We start from the raw sequence: 21,816 nt of genomic DNA on the forward strand, positions 1-21,816 counted from the left end.
TGCTGCTGAGCTAAATCCCCGGCTCTACACGTATTTATTTACTTGGGTGTTCCTCTGGATGAAGCTAGGCAAGTGCTTTACCACTGAGTTATATCCTCAGCCTCAAAAGAATTACATATTTGGCCAGGTCTGTGTCACAAAACATTGGAGTAATGAAATGCTATTTCATTATTCACTATTATCTGTAAAAAGAATAGGTCATTCAGAAGACCAAATTATAAAATTCAAAAAACCAAAGATCAAATTATGTATCTAATACAAAAATCAGAACAAAACACCAAATAGTTACAGCACTGTGACTGTTACTAATAATGAAGTAACCCTGAATGGGGTTGGTAGGGAGCATATTGAGCACAGAATATGTATTAGGGTAGAACAGAGGGGTTTCAGGAGTATTTTATTTTCAAAAAAATGCAGCTTATTTCATGAGCACCTAGCAATTCATACATCTCCATGAAAGCAAGGAAAGGTTAAGAATATTATCTATTCACATTGCGACTCTTGCTTGGAAACTTCATATCCATAATATGAGTTTAACTCTCCCTAGTGTCACTATATACTGCCCTTCAACAAATAAAGTGTCTGTTGTCTAATCCTACCCTAAACCCAGTTTTGAGTACAAGTACACATATGAAATTTCCTGGAGAATACACAGTATATTTACTTCTTTATACATAAAGTTAAAATACGATTGTCCAATTAAAGATAAGCCATCATATGGCTGAGTACAACACTTAGACTGAACTAGCTTGGTGTCTCATAGAATAACTTATCAGTATTATACTTCGTGTGAAAGTCAGTTATGTAGCCAGTTATTTTAGTAAAATATTATTTAGCCTACTATAATGATGCTGGAAGTGGTGTGGTGCTTACATCTTTCATTGTGTCTCCTTCCCAGTATTATTTTTTGTTTGTTTTGTTTTGGTTTTTTGAGACAGTTCTCACATTGACCTTAAGCTCACTATGTAGCCTAAACTGACCTGAAATGTGCAACACTTCTCCTGCCTCAGTCTCTCAAATGCTAGGAACACAGGCATGCACCCCTACCTCCAGTCCTAAGGATTTATTAAACATTCCTCTCAGATGAGCATGATGGCACACATTCTGTAACACCAGCACTTAGAAGGTTTAGGCACAAGGACTCAAGTTTGAGGCCAGCTTGGGCTCCATAGTGAGTTCAAGACCAGCCTGAACTACATAGTGATATCCTGTCTCAAAAAATTCAAACTTTCTCTCAACTTCTAGTATCATAAACTACAAACTCATAAAATTACAAGTTTCAAGTCTCCCTTTGGCTTTGTCCACAAATCTTACAGCAATCAGAGAACCAGACACAGCCCTCAACATGAAATTAATTATACAAGGTCTTATACTATAAATATTTACTGGAAAACATGCTATTAACATTTTTTCTTATTTCTTGTCAATTAAATATCCTCAATTATGTTTTTAAAAGTCAAAATTGTACATACTGTGTGGAGGGAGAGGGAGAGAGAAAGTGAGAGAGATTGCATTGAATCATTTAAGACACATGATGAGGTAAATCATAAATAAAACAAACATATGACACATATTTTAGGCCGGGCGTGGTGGTGTATGCCTGTAATCCCAGCACTCGGGAGGCTGAGGCAGGAGGATCACTGCAAGTTCGAGACCAGCCTCACCTACAAAGTGAGCGCAAGGCCTGCCCGAACTGCATAGGGACCCTATCTCAAAAAAAAAAACAAAAAACAAAAAACAAAAAACATATTTTGCATCTGTTGTGTAGCAAACTGAAAAAGAGGAGTAGCAGGACAAAATGACATTTCTCACTCTTGGTGACCTTACAAGAGATAAATGTGCCACCTCATTTATATGGAATTCAAATTAAGTACATTTAGAAAAATCACAGCAAAAAATTGAATATAGTTTCAAAGGTTTGGTACAAAGACAAGCCATTTATAATAAATTACTGAGCTTAAAAAGGCTAGCATCTGTAAGAGTCTCCATTTTATCTCTCATTATGGCTGATTACTGAAATACTCCATTATATTAAAGACCACATTTTTGTTTTATCCATTCACTGGCTAATGGGCATTTAAGTTGCTTCAAGATGTAGCAGTTACAAGTCGTACCACTAAAAAACATGCATGCACATATATTACTGTAGTACAATGCTTTTAATTCTTCTGTGAAGATACCCAGAAGGAGAATAGCTGAGTCAAATTCTAGGACTAGTAAGCCTAATTTTTGAGGAATCTGCACAATGATTTCCAGAGTGGCTGTACCAATCTACACTCCCACCAACAGCAGAGAAGGATTCTTTTTTCCCCACAGCCTCTCCAGCATTTGTTATTTCTTGATTTTTTTGATACTAGCCTTTCTCATTTTTTTAAACTTGTATTTCATGAATGATCAGTGGTGCTGAACATTTTTCATATATTTATTTTCCATTTGAACATCTTCTGAAAGGTGTCTATTCATCTCAGATGCCCATTTTTGGATTGAGTCTTTGAATTTGGAGGGTCTAATTTACAGCTAAATGGAAGGACCTTGAGACCATTACCATAAATAAATAAATAAAACACATATATATAAATACTGCATTATTTTTCTGATGTAAGAAATTAAAAATGTAAACAAGAACAAAAATGCACAAAAGATTGTGAAGCAGGAAGAAACTGTTCAAAAGGAAAAGAGAACTAAAGATGGGAAAGGGGGGAAAGAAGGGAAAGAACATATAAGAAACAAAGGATAATATGAAAAATCAAGCTTTGTGAATGGTAAAGGGAAGGGAGCTTGACAGGAGAGGAGGGACACAGGGTGGGGGGATGAAGATATATCATGTACAGATTAAATTCCTTTAATGAATGTTGTCATTATATACACCTAAACCGTACCAATTAACTTAGATTTTTAAAAATGCTAGTACCTTTTATTATTTGACAATTTTTGAGAACTAAAGCAAGAAGCCACTATGTAAGTGCTGAATACATCTTAGCTAAATTTCACACGTGTGCATGCATGCACACTTATTTCCATCTTACTGTTTGGGAGAAAGGGTCTTGCTATGTAGTTTGGGGTGTCCTTGAGCTAACTATGAAGCCTAAGCTGGCCTCCAACTCACAGCAATCCTACTGCCTTGGTCTCCCAGGGATTATGCATGTGTGCAGCCATGCTCAGCTAAAGCAAATACTTTCTTTTAATACTATTTTTAAAACAAAACAACAAATGTTAGTTATAAATAAACTTCCAAGTTTCTGGCAAAATTAAAGAAATAAGGAATAAAGTACTATTATGGATAAACTGGCTATAAAACTCAAACAACCTCAAATATAATGGGCTGGAAAAGTCCTTCGCTAGCTGTGAACTTCCAGAACATGCGCTGGAAGAATAACAATAAAGATAATCAATCTAACTTGGGATTTGAAAAAAAAAAGAGAACCTGTATATTCTGAAGACATTTGTTTTGAAAAGTCACTATTTAATAGTCAAATTGTCATTTTAGAACAAGTCATTAAGACTGTTTATTTCTACTTAGGAAATCTGATTATCTGACTGACCTACACTCCCAGGTCTCTTTATTTTTATTTTGAGATAAGGTCTCATTAAATTGCTAAATTGTCCAGGCTGTGTCTCAACTCACCAGCCTCTTGCTTCAGCCTCTTAGGAGTGCTGGCATTATATAAGAGCATGTTCAAGTAATAACTATTGTCTTAAAACTGCTAAATTCCTAGTTCTTACACAGGAATAGGTTAATATAAAGAGCTATTAGTAACTTCCTGCAAATAAATTTAACAAGTTAAACAAACTTATTGAAAGACAAAAATTATCAAAAATGACACAAAATAGAAAATATGATTACCCATGTACCCACTGAAAAAATTAGATTTTTGTTTTGTTTTGTCTGTTTGAGACAGGGTCTCAGTATGCAGTTTAGGCTGGCCTTGAATTCACTCTGTAGCCCAAGTTGGTCTCAAACTCACAATGTTCCTCCTGCCTCAGCCTCCTGAGTGCTCGGATTACAAGCATGTGCCACTATACCTGGTTTGGATTTCTAATTAAAAACATTCCCACAAGGAAAACTCAAGGTTCAATGTTAAATGACAATTAAACATTTAACAAAGGAAGAGTAGATAATATTACATAAACTTGTTTAAGAAATAGAGAAGGGAAAAGTTCAATTCATTTTAAGGTCAACATTATTCTAATACAAGGCTAATGTACCTTTATCAAGCCAAGCTTATTTCACAAATACAAAGTTGGTGTTATGTTTTCTATCTAGATGTCCCCAAATAGCTTTGTGCATGTACTCATCGGTGGGACATTTGGAAGAGAACTGGACCATACAGGGTGCTACAGCTGACTCTCTGTTAGGGGGGCATGCTCATTCTCATAATCATGTGAGATGAACCAGTAACTTATAATAGCTAGCTGTCTACATCCATGTATTTTTATTTATATGTGATATGTATCTATCTCTACATGCTATGCTTTGACTTCTCCACCCCTCAGAGTTGAGGTGTGGAAGGCTTAGTCCACATAATATTCTGCCTCACCACAGGGCCATAAACCACAAAGCCGTGACCATGGGCTGAAAGTGTGAGCCAAGACCTACCTTTCCTCCATTTAAACTATTGATCTCAGGTATTTGGTCCTAAAAATGGAAAGTTAACCCACCACATGCATATGTATGTTTGTATTTATGTCCATCTCCTATTGGTTCTGTTTCTCTGGAGAACCCTGAGAAACCCTGAGAAACCCATCTACTCTTATTACTTCTGTTTAAAATTGTACTAGAGGTTCTAGAACAGAAGCCAAATTGACAGTTGACAGAAATTGGCAAAATCTATAAACATGAAATATCAATTATTTTAGGTATTTTGCTGCTGCCAAAGAAATAAAGCATAATGCTCAAGAAAAACTATATAGTGAAAGCTTGTTTGATCTTTTTTGCTTACTATTATTATTAGACAGTCTTACTATGTAATTTACCCTGCCTTGAACTCATGATATAATCCAGATTGTTTTCGAACTCCTGGCAATCTTTCTGCCTCACCTCCCAAGTGCTGGGATGACATGTGTGTGCTGCCACACTCACCTTTCTTTGACCTTAAGCAATAAACTGAAGAACAGTAAATGGCTGGGAAAAATACCAACTACAGAAGAGTTACAGAAGTACAAAGTTGTCTTCAAGCCTGAGAGTATAATTCAGTGGTAGAATGCCTGTGTAGGCTATTGGCTCCAGAAGAAAGACATGATGATTTACAAAGTGAAACAAGTAGGAATTTCCAGTTGGTACATTTATACACAGAAATCATTTGATATACATATTTAAATATGAACTAAAGGTACATTTGACTACATCTGACACATGCGTGTAATCCCTGAATTAAGGAGGCTGAGGCTACAGCATGGTCAAGGTCAACCACACTACATAGCAAAAGACTGTCTCGAAAAAGGAGGAAATCTCCAACGAACTCTACCAAATATTTACTAATCCACAGGAATGTCCAAGATGTATTAAAAGTGATAAGATTATAGAATAATGTATATGAAAGAAAAATGTATACAGCATCATCTCCTTGTCAATAAATCAATTAGCAATGAAAGATATAAAGGAAAACTTCAATGCCTGTAAGCATGTAAACACGTACACACTTGTGCATCTGTATAAACATAGGAGTCATCCACAAGGCTTGCTGAGTTTGAATCCCTTATGATAGTAAGAAGATGGAAAGGAGAAATTAATATTAGCACGTGTTGATGGGGCTGGGAGGGGACCAGGAATCAAACTCATGACCTTGCGCTTGCCAGCCATGTGCTGTGCCACTGAGCTATATCCTCAGACCCATTAGTACCTTTTTCTTAATTGTATTATCTTTTATTTGTCTGTCTGTTTTGGTTTTCTGAGACAGGGTCTGACTGGGTAGTTCAGGATGGCCTTGAACTCACTATGTAGCTTAGTCTGGCCTAAAACTTGTGGTGATCCTCCTGCCTCAGCCTCCTGAGTGCCAGGATTACAGGCATGCACTACCATACCCAGCTCATGTTATCCTTTTACAACTGAAAAAAAAAAAAAATCAACAAGAAACCTTTAAAAGATCAATACAAAACTACTAATAAAATAGAAAACACAGGCTAATGGGCCCCAAACACACCCATTAGAAATCAAAATCTAATGTCTGGTGTGGTAACAAAACTTGTAATCACGGCACTCTGGGAGGCTGAGGTAGGAAGATCCCAAGTTCAAGCTTATGTAGGAAAACCCCATCAATCAATAAGTAAAGGGGCAGACAGGATGGGGAATTAAGCTCAGTGCAGAGGTTGGGGGTTCCATCCCCCACACTGCAAAAACAAAACAAAATACAACAGAATAGAACAAAACCAAACACATCTATTTGAGACTTGAAGACCAAACCTCTTATTTTAATGACTGCTACTCAAACACTATTTTATCATTACATGCAGTTAGAGTGTACAGCATTTTGTTTGACTACTGTTTGCTAGTTTTTCTGATATAGGGTCTCACTACATAGTTCAGCCAGGCCTTGAACTCACTGTGTTATCCATGCTGGGCTCAAATTCAGAGTGATCCTCCAGCCTCAGGCTCTCAAGTGCTAGGATTACAAGTGTGCATCACAATGTCCATCTGCTTGCTTTATTTTATTTGAGATGCTGGAGATTGATCTCAGGGCCTCCGGCATGCTTAGCATGCACTGTTCCACCAAACTATATTACCACCCATTTTATCCTTTTCAGACAGGGTCTCCAATGCTCTTGCCCAGCTGATCTTGAACTTGTGATCTTCTACCTTGTTATTCCATGTAGCTGAGATTACGGGTGTATGAGCTACCCACACCCTATCTTGATGCTAGTGAAGTGATTACTATAATCAAATAAATTAGCATATCTATCACCATACACAGTTACCTTTTTTCCTTAGTGAGAATACCCAAAAATTTATCATTGAACTTCTAGTACATAATATACTATTATTAACTGCAGATCTCTTGCTATACATCAGCTCTTTAGAATTATTCATCCAAATTACCTGATTTTTATATTCTTTGACCTAGTATCTCCATTCCCCAATACTCATGATCCTAAAAAATATTTACTACTCATGCAACAAAGCAAGGGACTAGTAATTTCTGACAAGGTGCCCAGGGATATAACTTCATGCCAACAAATATTTCAAACTAAGTGAACCTCTCTCAGATCGTAAAACTGGTCTCTTAATCTTCTGCCCAGCAAAATAAGAAAAAATGCATTCTTTACATTTTAAGGCAAAATACTATCTTGGATCTGATGTGGCTGTGTAATAAATCCTTTTATGTAACAACTTATGATCTATAATGTAGCCATCTACTTTCTTTTTTTTTTTTTTTTTTTTTTTTGGGGGGGGGGTTACCGGGGATCAAACTCACAACCTCTGAGCTAAACCCCCAGCCCCAAGTCATCTCTTTTCTTTTAGGAAGCCATATTACATTTTTTCTGTGCTCAGCAACACAAAAATTTTTTAAAATACTCACTTTTACAGCTTCTTCTGTGTTAAGTTTATTTCCTTTAACCAAAACAATCTGGAAAGGCTTGTTATTGTCCCAAACATGCTGAAAGAAAATTAGGTAGAGGCGTTTAAATAAAAGAAATGAATATTCCCTAGCACCAATGAAACTGTCTCTAGATCCTCAAGTACATTGGAAAATTGTGAAAGCAGCTCTGAACTAACAAGTGAAAATCATATATATTAAATTAAGCATTATAGCCACAAGATCTTGGTTTTCAAAGCAAAACATAGGCAGCATGTACCACGAAATCACTAAAATAAAAATTATCAATGGGCTGGGAGTGTAGCTTAGTAGCAGAGTGTTAGCCTAGCATCCACGACGCCCTAAACTCATTCCAAACCATCTCCTCCCAAGCACCAACAAATAGTATTTAAAACTTTGGAATACATCTGTAATCCCAGCACTTGGGAGGCTGAGGCAGAAGGACTGCAGCAGGTTCAAGGCCAGCCTGGGTTACATAGTGAGTTCAAAGCTAACATGGACTACAGAGCAAGACTGTGTCTTTAAAAAAAAATATATATATATATATACTTTGGATAAGCTATTTGTGGTAACACAGATGGGCTTACTTTGACATATGCTGTATAATACTGTATACTAAAATAGCATATAGTATATATAATACTATATACTATATACAATTCGACACAAACTATGTAATACTATACACTAAAATTGCACCAACACAGACATATCAAGTAGTTAAGTAAACAATTTGTAAAGATTGAGTAACTTACAGAAATGTATTAACTATTCGAATGAACACAAACTTGCATATACACCTTATGTATTTTAAAGAGGTACCAATGAGACATGTTTAAAGTGGTAAAGCAGTTGAGTACTAAAGAATGTAGGCATATCATATTAAAAACACTACTTTAGTAAGGCTGCCAGAAATGAAATACTAATAAACCAACTATTTCTGTGCATCTCACTTTTCAATTAGCATGTCTCAAACTGCTCTTTGAAGTTGTAGGTTTAAGGTACAATCTCTAACTTGATGGCATGTTTCTGGTATGAAAAACACATAAATGGCATATTTATAGTATCTGTAACTTGAGCAAGTTAAAATAGTAGTCTGTGATTTATTTTTTAAATGGGTGATCAGTTTTTGGTAAATATGCACTGGTTTTCACAGAAGTAGAAGTGAGTATATGGAAATGTGTGCAACACTCAGTATATAACCTAACAAAAAATCACATGCCATCTACAATTACAAGGTTCACACATGAAACTTACAGAAATAATTCGTGTTTTCTTTGGTGGTAAAGGAAGAGGAAAGTTAGATGAATTCCGATTTATGGCAGCTTCTATGGCAATCATTTCCTGCTCATACATCTGCTTGATCTTGCAGCATTCCACAAGCACAAAATGGGGCAGGGTCCTGTTTACAACACAGTTCCGGATGTACTGGGGGACAATAAGGGGGAAGTGCAGACTTTCAAGCAAACACACTGACAGAATAAAATCAATTTGAATAGTAGTGTGGTAAATGCACTGTACAAGCACATCTTATTCAACAAGGTATCAGGAATATGATCACTTAACAATACATTAAATAGCTAGCATTAACTGAATGTCTAAGAATCTAACAACTGAACTTGATGCATAATTTCACATTGATCTTCACAATGCCCTACAAATTTTTTAAGGTTGGCCTCACAACATCTTAAAGAAATGAAACTAAGAAGGGTTAAGTTATACACTTAGCATCTGTAAGATCTCAATTTAAGACAGGTCAACTTATCTGACTCCTAACTTTAGCCTAGTGGTGGCGAACTATAGCACGTATGCTACAGTGGGCATACAGAATGCTCTGTCAGCATTCAAGCCAAGCTGCCCCAGAAGCATCAGGTAACTGCACATAGAGGCCATGCTGCATGCTAAGAATGGGGTAGTGCACTCAACAATGAGGTCACAAGCCAGGACTTGTCCCAGGCTTTGCATGGCCAGTCAGCATGCTCTCAAGGATATATAGATATATTTGTTTAGACTGGCTGTGATTTTAATAGATTCCCTTCTTATCAATACAAGAGTTTGGTTTTAACTTTTCTTATGAAAAATTATCATTTAATATCTAAGATTTAGCAAAGAGATGTTCTAATTAAGAGAATGGGACATTTTTAATGTGTTTTAATGTTGTGCTGTCCCCATATTTGAATTTGCAGCATTATATTTAGTCATGTGAAGAATTTATGAAAACTAGATCAAGAAGCCAGGCACGATGGCACATGCCTGCAATCCCAGCACCTAGGAGGCTCAGACAAGAGGACCACTGGAAGTTCAAAGCCAGCCTAAACTACACAATTAATTCAACACCAGCGTGAACTTTATAGTGAGAGCCTGTTTAATAGACGAAAAGAAAAGGTCTTGAACACCGAAAATCACCTAAAGCAAAAAAGCAAACTGAGAACAGATAGTGGAAGATCATTTTCAAGAGGCCTAGACAGAGTCCTTTGTAATAACTAAACACTCTTGGAAAGTGTTACATTAATTCTGTGCAGTAAAAACATTGTGTGTCCCAGTCAAGTGTCAGGCCAGAGATACAGCTCAGCAGCACAAGTGCCTGCCTGACAAGCTCCAGGTCCTGGGTTTGATTCCTGGTAACAAAAACACTCCCCCCGAACCCCACAGTGTTGCTTCTAATCAAGTGTGAGACAGCATTTTGACAAAAAAGCTACTAAACCTGGTGAAACTGAAAGAAAAGAGTTTCTTGAATGGAAAAAGAGGAAGTTTCATTTCCAGTGTCTTTGTTTTTAAAACTATCTTCAAAAAAAAATCACCTGACAGCTACCAGCTATCAAATTTTACTGTTCATAGCAAAATATGATAAGCCCCTATGTGACAGGCACTTTTATCAAAATGATCATGTTGTCTGAGAATAATTTCCTTTCTCATGATTTACCCAACAAGGATAAAATTATGCAAAACGCTGGGTTTGGTGGCGCACACCTGTAATCCCAGCACTAGGGAAGCTGAAGCAGCAAGACTGCCAAGAGGAGTTTGAGCAAAGCTGGACCTTGTCTTCAAACAACGCCCTCCCAAACAACAACAACAAAAAGCAACACCCCTGGGATGCTATATGGCAGAAATACTGCTAAAAATCAAATCCTGCAGTGGTAAATAACATTAGTCAGCAGCACACCACTGACTTATAAAAGGTAGCCTGCTGGTCTATGTATTTGCATGAAAGTACAAATATAAATAATTATGCAAGGCTAGTAGTAATTGTCATCATGTGGTTGTAATACCATGGGCTGGTGAAAATGGTATCCTCACCTGAGACATAGGGATAGATATCTATAATGCTGTGATAGAGGCTTTTCTGTCACAAGACATAAAACCCGAAAAAGTGGTTTCAATTACTAGTGATAGGAGACCTTGCAAGGTGGGTGCAACATCTGGTTTTACACAGTTCTCTGTTCAAGAAGCAAAATGTTTAGTCATTCAGTTTCATTGTATTATACTGTCCACAAGCTCTCTCTGCCAGTGAAAGAAGCAAAAAATTAAGACAGTATCTTCAAAGGTCACAAAAGTGGGGAATTACATCATGGCTCACGCTCTTCATTTTCAACAGTTTCTAGCACTTCCTGATGAAGTTCAGACACAGCATAATGCTTTACTTATGAATAACAATGTCTGGTGGCTGAGCAAAAGGCAAGTCCTAGAAAGATCTGCAGCACTCTTAGACAAAATTAGGCTGTTTGGTCAGAGATACAGCTCAGTGGCACAAACCACCTGCCTGGCAAGCACAAGGTCCTGAATTCAATTCTGGCACATGAAAGAAAGGATCAAAGAACAAAAAGCACATTTTTTAAAAACACATTTGACACTACACATCAATGTACTAAACAAAAAACTACAAAGTATGGGCACAGCAATATACGCACACCCATATGTTTACAGTAGCACAGTTTGTGATAGCCAAGCCTGGGAAACTTCCTAATAGCCAAGTGGCCCCCAACTGGTGAGTGGATAAAGAAGATGTGGGTTTCTTTAATAGAAAGCAGCACTACTCTGCCACAGAGAAGGATATGCTCAACACATTTCTAGGAAAATGGATGCACCTAAGGCCATAAGCTTAAGTGAAATAAATCAAGCACCCATGTATAAGTACCTCACTGTTTCGCTAGTGTGACAAACCAAAAAAGTAAGTAACAACAAAAGTATGTACTAGATATTGCAAAATGGGAAGAAAATGTTCAAATGGGGAGAGAAATTAGGGAGAAGGAACAACAGTAAAGCAAAATGAGAGAAGAAAGAAAACATACAAACAAAGCTTCTGTAAATGGGCAGAGGAGGAGGGGGTGAAGGGAGGGTAGGGGAATGGGAGAAAAACAAGTTCTATCATACACAGGCACAAACTGGAAATAGGCAGCTGAAATATTTTCCAAAACTAAAACATGCATTTGGAAATTCTGCATTTCAGACAATCCTATAGGCCACCAGAAAATCCACAAGGAATGTGGTTCCAGCTGGTCACGAATTCTCTATGTAGCCTAGGCTAGCCTTAAACTCATGGAGATCCACCTGCCTCAGCCTCCCAAGTGTTGCAATTACAGCCACGTGCCAACATGCGAAACTAAATAAGAATTTTGGTAACAGGTTTTTACATTTTCATAAGGAGACAATCCTATTTCCTTACTTCTCCAGATGAAGCCAAATTTTAAAGAACTTAATCTTTCCAACTTACAGTGGTTAGGTTTTTGGAATCTGGAACTAGAGCTACTAAAATTTCAAGAAAGCTTTATCTGGAAAAATGGATTCTATAACCTGTGTGCAACAACTGAGGATACAGAGAAGGTAAGAGTGTGAAGGGATGACAAAGGACACAGCACAGCTGGTAGCTCTAAAAATGAAACCCTTGAAGGATAGAATTCTTTGTCCAATAATTTTAGATCAATGAAATCACTTGAGATTGCTTTTCTTACATTGTTTTGATCACCATATGCTTGTGAGTAGCTGTTTTCAGCTTTCAATTATATAAAATATGATCAAAGAAACAGACTAACAGATGACCTGAAACTAATGAACTTGAGCCAACATTTGACAAATCAGCCGCATGCTTACGGCGGACGGCAAAGATCACAGTAACTATGCAAAAGCACATCAAATGCAAACTTTACTTTCAATAAAAAGCTGTTGGCAATATTGAAAGTCCTGTTACTGTGTTTTTCTTTTAAGACAAAAGATGTTAATGTAAGAGTTACTTTTTCTAAACTAAAACCTCCGTATTCAGGTTTAATTACAGTGTTGGCAGTTTCTGATAAATAAACGGGTTTCATGTTGCAGTTTGGGCACTCAGTCTCTAAAAGGTTTGCCATCACTGCATTGGCCAATCAACCAGGCGAGGTGAATATGTTATTCACATGTGCCACTCCCACGCTTTCCTACATAGCACAGGGCTCGATAAAAGCATTACCAATCGTCTTCCCAACCAACACCTATTGGTTATGTCCTGTTTTATTCTCATGACATCAAGGGGCTCTTCAGAGGCACAAAAACAAGCAAGAACGATTATTCCTATTTCCAAAGATCCCCAACAAGTGAATAGGAAGCCAATGTCTTTCAACAGAATAAATTTCCTACACGGATTCAAAGACTTACTGTATTGTATTCATTCTGAATCATTAAAAATAATTTTAATGAAGACTACTTTGATGAAAACACAATGTGACATCAGTCTTAGTATGTTGCCCACCAAGCACTTTTATCTTCCCTCTCTTTCTCACAGTCTAGAATTCAATTACTCAGTCAAAATGTCTTAGCTACCAATGGCAGGGTGTGGTGGTGCACACCTGCAATCCCAGCTCTTGGGAGGCTCAGGCAGAAGGATCACCATGAGTTCAAGGCCAGCCTGGACTACACAGTGAATTCAAGATCAGCCTGGAATATATAGCAAGATGTTGTGTCCAAAAAAAAAAAATCAAACATAAAAAGATGTAGTGTTTTATATAGTAGAGTATTACTCAGCTATAAAGGACAAGCTTTTGTAGGTAAATGGGATGCAACTCGAGACCATACTCATAAATGAATCAGATTTCTATGTACAAACGTTGTGTTGTCGTCATAGTGTAAAAAACTGAAACAGTAAATATAATCCAAAATGTACAATAGATATTATCAAAGTGAAAGAGGGAGAAACTGCTCAAAAGGAAAGAACAACTGGGATGGGAAAAGGAGAAAAAAAGAAAGTAAAAGATATGTGTGTGTGTATATATATATATAAGATACATAACTGTGCTACTAATCTGTTAGTTCATCAAAAAGAACAGTTTGCACTTGCATTGTTCAAGTGATTTTCATGCCTGTTTTGTAATCTGAACAACTATTTTGAAGATCACAATACACAATATATTAACCAGTGTTAATCTATTATTTTACTTTGAAATTCTGTACCATCGTTTATTTTGGTTTTAAAATACATAAATAAATAAATACATCCAGCGAATATTTGAAAGGAAATAAAATAGCCTTAAGAGAGCTCTTTTGGGCATTTTAGGCACAGCAGAGTTCATGACAATTGCAGTGCTGGCACACAGTACTGAAACTGTCACCAGCCAAGTGAAGCTCAGCAGCCTCACCTACTCTGGAGAGCAGAGTTTCAGTTAATCTTGAACTTGAAAGTCAGTCTTCACTGAAGCTTTGAGGTCACTTTCCCAGGTGTTACAGCTTGCGTCCAGATGTGCCCCTAACAACTGATGTGCTCACAGATAGGGTTTTGCAGAGGCGGCTGGATCTAAGGTGTATGGATATGGATTTAGGATTTGTCAATATGGAATATGGCTGAATGATAGCTAAATTATTCCACTGACTGTTTTAGCATAGTTCTGGGTATGGACAATGAAAGGTCCCCTTGGGCTGTGGGTGGTACCAACCAATATGCTAGATGGGGTGTGAAGAGAAAGATGAAAGGCAGGCTTGCTATCTCCTGCCTACACTTCCATGCCATTCTTCCCGTCCCACTTGGTTCTGCCTTGGAGACATCCGACTATGAACTGAGACATCTAGAAACTGTCAGCTAAAATAAACCTTTCCTTCTTTGGGAAAAAACAAAATGGACAGAAAGAAACAATAGAAAAGAATGTCTTCACTCCCATAACTTGCTTTTAATCTGTCTGCCTTCTAAACTACAAAAAATTAATGGCCTTCAAGGCATGGTGGCACATGCCAGTGAGTTCAACACTGACTGAGTCAGGACAATCAAAAGTTCGAGCCCAACCTGGGCCATTTAGTGAACTCTGTATAGAAAAAACAAATCATTTTAAAGGGCTGGGTATGTAGCTGAGTGTGAGCCAGGTGTGATAGCACATCGCCTATAATCCCACCACTTGAGAGGCTGAGGCAGAAGGATCACCATTAAGTTCAAGCACAGCCTGGACTACACAATGAGAGCCTGTCTCGGGGGAAAAAAAAAAACAAAGATGCACCTCAGTGTGTGAAGGACCAGCTACCCCTACACACACGCACACATAAGCACATGTGCACACACATACATACACACACAAACACACAAGTACCGCACCAGAAATTCAACACATGATGCAAAATCTAGTTTCCAGATACAATACCTGATGATCTCAGTTCCATATTGTCAGATATCACCTTATGTTTGGCATGTTTGTATCTCTCAATTAAAACAGTACAGTATCATAAAATCTTAATTTAAATCCTGTCACTATTGATCTCTCACTTGGCATTTACTCTATTCCTTACATAATAACCATTTTTTAGTGTCTAAAAGTATTTTCAATAAAGTATCTTAGAGACAAAGGCATCTGGGGCCAGTCTGGGCTATAACGTGAGTTTAAGGCCAGTCTGTACTATATAGTGAGACCTTTTCTCAAAATGACAAAAGAGAAAGACAGACAGACAGACAGACAGACAGACAGACAGAGGTAGCAACTTATTCTTTAAGAAGCAAACCTTGCTGTGTGTGTGCTGGTGCATGCCTATAATCCCAGCACTCAGGAACCTGAGGGAAAAGGATCCTGATGAGTTCGATGTCAGCCTGAACTACACAGTGAGACCTTGTCTCAGAATTAAAAAAAAAAAAGCAGTGGCAGGGGGGTGGGGGTGAGAGTGGGGGTGGGGGTGGGGGGGTGGCCCGAGGCAAAGACACAAAGACACACATACATACAAGGAAGACAAGCAAGCAAACCCTGACAGACTGGTGGCTGGCCCATGCCTATAATCCTGACATTCTCTGAGGATAAGGCAGCAGGATCACAAGTTTAAGCCCAGCCTGGGCAATTTAGTGAGATCTTGTCTCAAGACATAAAAAGCACCAAGTGTGGTGGTAAGTGTCTAGAATCTCAGCATGCTGCAGGTTGAGACGGGAAGGTCACTAGAAGTTTAAGGCCAGCCTGAACTACACAGCAAGACCCTGTCCCCAAAAAACAAAATAAGACTAAAAACAAAGACAAAGCACACAGGCAAGGGCGAGGTGGGGGAGGACTCAGTAAAAAGGCAAATTTGTGAGTAAGGGTTACTGAACTACACACACCTTTTTAAGCTCCACTTTAATCTGAGGTAGTTTACACATTTAAAGCACTCAGTATACATTTAAAGAACTCAGGCTTAAATGGAAATAAATATCTTGATGATTAGGGGCAGTGTTTTTAGGACTTAATTCGTGCAAATCTCCTAACATATATAGAAGCAAAAAAAAAAAAAAAAAGGTGCAAAAGGGATTACACACATAAATATTAATGACTAAAATTAAAATTTTTTTAAATTGAAAATTTTAAATTTTACTATACTGGATTGGGAATTTAGTTCAATAGTAGATCATTTGCAATTCTAGTACCCCTACCCAAAAGAATACTTTATATAACTGATAACAAATTCTTGTACAAATATATTTTTATACAACTTAATAAGTGAGTTGCTGTTTAATGAAATTTTAAAATATTTAATTTCCTCCAGGACATTTCACATTTAAATCATATGCTTGTACAGCAAACAAGTAGGCAAGTGTAACAAACTATGTTAAGAATTCATAATGCTATAGGAAAATAAAAAACACTAAAAATAAAAGAGACTGCACAGATACACATTCATATTTATAATCATTATGTCAAAAATACACATAACTATAAATAAAAGTAACAAAAACATGCCAAAATATTAACAATGATATTTTCAGAGGTAGGCATGATTATGGATTTTATGTCAGTGTGATTTTCTGTAGATTTAAAGTGTTTACAGGACTAGGGATTTAGCTCAGCAGCATAAGCGCCTGCCTTGCAGGCAGGCAGTCGTGAGTTCGATCCCCCGTACCGATAAAAAGGAAAAAGACAAAAAAAATAAAAAATAAAGTGTTTACTATTGGTGTACTCTTTTTTAAAAATCAGAAATAAAAACATATAAGCACACTTTTCAGTGAAGATAACAGTTAGCAAACCTACCTGGAACTGAATTAGTGGGTAATCACCAAATACATATTCTATTCTCCCAATGACTTGCAACACATAGTTACCAGGGCTGGCTTCATCATCTTTCCCATGAATAGTCAGACGTTTTTGGATTGCCAACTCATTTACCTTGATGGGGTTCATATTAGGAGACACATGAAAGCTAAACACCTCCTAAAAAGGGACAAAACAGAAAGCTGAAGCAGGAAATTCAAACACTGTGTTAAAAAATCACAGTTATAATCATTATGTGATATGTATAAATGTGCATTTTTGCAATCTTTAAAATTTTATCTTTGAATGAATTTTCTATATTCTAAATATGTTAAGATTTCTGATAATCTGAAAATCATCTTACTGTGTTCTGAATGCCACAGCTCCCATATGTAAGATTAATATTTAACTAAGCTTACTGGGAGCATCACAATCCCCAAGTTGCAATTTTACTACAATGCTGATAAAACAGCATGCTAATGGCAAAACAAACAAACAAAACCAGACCCACAGATCAATGGAGCAGAACAGAAGATACAGAAACATGTCCCAACACACTTCAGATACTTTTATCTTTGACAGAAGGGCCAAATATCTTTTAGACAGCCTCTTTAATAAATGCAGCTGGAAAAACTGGCTTCCCATAACCTGAACATTAAAACTACACCCCTATCTTTCACCACGCACTAATCTAAAATCTAATGGATCAAAGATCTAAATATTAAAAACAGAAACACATAATCTCCTGGAAGACCTAACAGGTGAAACTCTTGAAGACACAGGTGTAGATATATCCTTTGTGAACAAAATCCTGATTGCACAGGAAATATAGAGGCCACAGTTGGGAACACATTACATTAAAAAGCTTTTGCACACCAAAAGAAACCACCAACCGAGTGAAAAGACAACCCAAAGAATAGGGAAAAAAATTTTATCAGCCACTCCTCAAAGGACTAACATGTAAAATATAAAGAACTCAAAAATATCAAAATTGTTTCCCCAAAATTTAAAGACCAATCCCAAAAATAGGCAGCTAAAATGGATACTTCTCAGATGAACAAATACAAATAGAAAATAAGTATATACAAAAATGTCAAACATCACTGGTCATTTGAGAAATGCAAACTAAAACAATACTATAATTCACACTCCAGAAAGAATGGGTATCATCAAGAATCAATCAATAACAAACACTGGTAAGCCTTCTCCACTGTTGGTGGGTATATAAATTATTGCAATGAATATGGAAATCAGCATGGAGACTCCTCAAAAAACTAAAAGTAGAGCTTCCATTTGACCCAAGTATTCCTCCCTTTCTTGCTATCTTTCTGAAAGAGTTAAAAGGATCATACCACAGGAACATATTCACACCCATGGTTATAGCAGCACAATTTACAACAGGGAAATCTTGAAAACAAAACAGCCCACATGCCCAACAACAGATGAACAGATAAAGAAAAGACAGGTTTTATATACAAGGGAGTACTACACTGCCACAACAGAAAAAACCTACACATTTTTAGGTAAATGAATGTACCTTAAGAACATAATTTTAAGTGAAATAAATTGGACATGCGTCTATCACATTGTTTCTCTTGTGTGAGAAACCCAAAGGGTAAATAAGGACCAAAATGAATGATAGTTTTTGGGAAGCAGAAAAAAATGGCAAATGGGAAGAAGAACAATAGAGGGGATAGAGGAAAGGGAAAGGAAAAACAGGTATTTAAAAAATAAAAAAGAATGGAAGGAAAACAACAGAACAGAGTTGTGTAAAGGAAAAGTGGAAGAACTGAAGGGAAGGAATGGGAATGGGGAAAAAAAGAACTAAGGTGTATTATATACAGCTACAAATTCCCTATGAGGAATGTGATCATTATGCATTTCAAAGTGTATGAATTAAATCAGCTGGGTGTGGTGTGCATACCTGCAATCCTAGCACCTGGGAGGCTGAGGCAGGACTGCTGAGTTCAAGGCCAACTCAAACTACAGAGTGTGACACTGCCTCAAAAAAAAAATTTGTAAGGGGCTGGGGATATAGCTCAATGGCACTGCGCCTGCTTGGCAAGTGCAGGGTCCAGAGTTCAATCCTTGGTACAAAAAAAAAAAAAAAGAAAAAGAAAAAGAAATTAAAATTAAAAGGTATGACAATAAAATTAATTTTTAAAAAAAACTTTACTATCAGGGAATATATTATATGGATTTTCCCACTGAGTATCTTTCTCAACAAGTTATAAAACCTGGGCTGGGGGACTGGGGAGTTAGCTCCGTGGCGTAAGTGCCTGCCTGGCAAGTGTAAGGTTGTGAGTTCGATCCCTGGTACCAAAAAAAAAAAAAAAAAAAAAAAACACCTAGTCTGAAAATAAAGCTTCATGGTAGAGTGAGGCCCTGACTTCAATCCTCAGCACTGCAAAAACAAAACAAAAAATTTAGTCTATATCAAGAGGAAAAGTTTTGTCGTTCACCACTAAGAAAAAATCCATACTTTATACCAATTCAATAAATTAATAATTCTGTCCCAGGACTTGGAAGGTTGAGGCAGGAGGATCACTGTGAGTTCAAGGCCAGCCTGTTACCAGGAAATCTTATTTAACCAAATGGCACCTTGCTATACTTCATCTCATTTTTAGTTTATGGTCCCTACTTGCTACCCTGCATGTACTAGTATTGATAGTCTGCAAATGACAGAGAAGTGACATAGGGAGAATTTTATAGAAGTAGCAGTGGAAACAGCAAATGCACAGAAGAGGGAGTAGGTGCCAGGTATCCTTTATTCAGAGACTGGCACTCATTTTTTTCAATGGTGAAGAATTTTTATGAAATATTATTGGTTATAAACGGTGGTTCTGGCTTTTACAAATGTTCTTACTTGACTAAATAAAAGTATATAAAATCTATGTGATTTCTAACTTTTCCTTCTCCCTTTCTTCTTGGGTTTTTGTTTTGTCTTTTTGAAACAGGGTTTCACTCTGCAGTTCAGGGTGACCTTGAACTCTCTCAAACTTACAGTGGTTCTTCTGCCTCATTCTCCTGCCTCAGCCTCCCGAGTGCTGGGGTTACAGGAGTGCACCAACACAACAAACACAATCTTTAATAATTTTACTGATCAGTGCCAAGAATATAGGTCAGCGGCACAAGTGCCTGCCTGGCAAGCACAAGGTCCATTCTCAGTATCTCAAAAATTAATTAACTAATTAATTAATTTATTGGCCCACATTATACAATAGTCTAAGAAGCTGTAGCTTAATCCTTTTGGAAAGGTTTAGCATTTTTAAAAAAGCAGATCACAGAGAGGATATTAGCTAAATTTCAACTATCTCAATATCTGACATGTACAGGGAAAACAAGATTGTGGGGAAAGCACACTGAGATGGGCAAAAGTCGAAGATAAAACTAAGTTTAAAACAAGTTTTTTAAATTTGAAATTTAAATATGTGCTTGCCCACAGTAAAAACACTATTTGAAGCACAGAGGAAGCATTTCTTAGAACTAAAGTATTCAGGCAAAGACACAGATTTCAGGGGACGTAAAATGAAATTTTTTGTTTTGTTTTCTTGAGACAGGACCTTGCTGTGTAGTTCAGGCTTGACCTCAAATTGCACTGTGCTCCTCCTGCTTCAGGCTCCCCCTGCATCAGCCTCTTCCTGTCACAGCCTCCACAGTGATGAGATTATAGGTGTGTGCAACTAAACCTGGCTTAAAACAGTATAGAAAGTCTGGCTAGATGATCTCTAAATGATCTCCTTCTAACTTCATACTTTATGACTGCTTGGAATTGATAAGATTCTGTATCTTATCATCTCTGTATCATCATCTCTTATTTTCAAAATATTTCCTTAAGCCAGGCCTACAATCTCAGCACTCCAGAAGCCTGAGACAGGAGGGTTATAAAATCAAGCCCCGTTTAGGCAACTTAGCAACTTGTTGAAACTTTGTCTCACAATAAAAAACAAGGAAAAAAAAAATGGGACATAGCTCAGTACAAGGGTTCTGGATCCAATTTTCAGCACCACACACACACTCCATTGGGTATAGCAGCTGTCTAGCATGTACAAGGCCCTGAGTTCAAACTTAGTACAGCAAAACAGTAACAAAAACCCCAGAGTCCTGCGATGCAACCCTATGATCACAATACTCTGGGAGACTGAGACAGGAAGAATGCAAATTCAAGTCAAACCTGAGTAATTTTGCAGCTTAGTAAGACCATATCCCAATATAAAATACAAAAATGGCTAGAGATGTAGCTTGGTCCAAAGGCCTTAGGTTTAATTCCCACTACCACAATGGAGGGGAAAAAAAAAACAAACAAACAAACAAAAAACTGTTTTCATATACACTTTGTTAAAAAGATGATTACATTAAGATTTGTATATCCCAGTAGAAATACGACTCATCTGTAAAGAAACTCTGACTCATCTGTAAATTTACTCTGATAGGTAAATTGTACTAAGCCAAGGTTTCCAAATTGAATTGTAATCCCTCTTCAGCAGTAAATTTTCCTACTACACTTCTATGGGCCTTGCAGAAGTCCCTAAGCAGTATTTTATTTTATTTATTTATTTTTTTTTATTTAAGAGGAAAAAGAGAAAAACACAAAACAAACCAAAGCGGTGTAAGGGTACATGTAATACAGAACTACAAAAACAAAACAAAACAAAACAAACAAACAAAAAAAACATAACAGTAAGAAATCACCTGTTAGTAGATTACATATTATCATCTTGAAAATAGTTCCTCAAATCACAGTATCAAAGAATACAAGGTGGACATTCAAACAGGGAGACTGCAAACAGCTGTGTTCAATGATCCAAAAACATTGATATAGTCAGCTATTTAACACCCCTAAACACACTTGCTGT

At 37.1% G+C, this 21,816-nt stretch overlaps 1 protein-coding gene across 3 annotated transcripts in view; it reads right to left on the minus strand.

Moving 5' to 3' along the window:
- Pik3cb (phosphatidylinositol-4,5-bisphosphate 3-kinase catalytic subunit beta) overlaps window positions 1–21,816 on the minus strand; it is a 149,219-nt gene that overhangs the window by 55,465 nt on the left and 71,938 nt on the right. For all 3 annotated transcript variants that reach the window (XM_063249082.1, XM_063249080.1, XM_063249081.1), the window contains exons 6-8: window positions 16,961–17,140; window positions 8,790–8,960; window positions 7,515–7,592 (exon numbers count right to left, since the gene is read on the minus strand). In XM_063249082.1, the coding sequence (XP_063105152.1) occupies window positions 7,515–7,592; window positions 8,790–8,960; window positions 16,961–17,140 (429 nt within the window). The remainder of the gene's footprint in view (window positions 1–7,514; window positions 7,593–8,789; window positions 8,961–16,960; window positions 17,141–21,816) is intronic.

The sequence above is a fragment of the Cavia porcellus genome, unplaced genomic scaffold (assembly GCF_034190915.1).
Source record: "Cavia porcellus strain 051 isolate PalLab524CR breed Dunkin Hartley unplaced genomic scaffold, mCavPor4.1 scaffold_5, whole genome shotgun sequence".
NCBI lineage: Eukaryota > Metazoa > Chordata > Mammalia > Rodentia > Caviidae > Cavia > Cavia porcellus.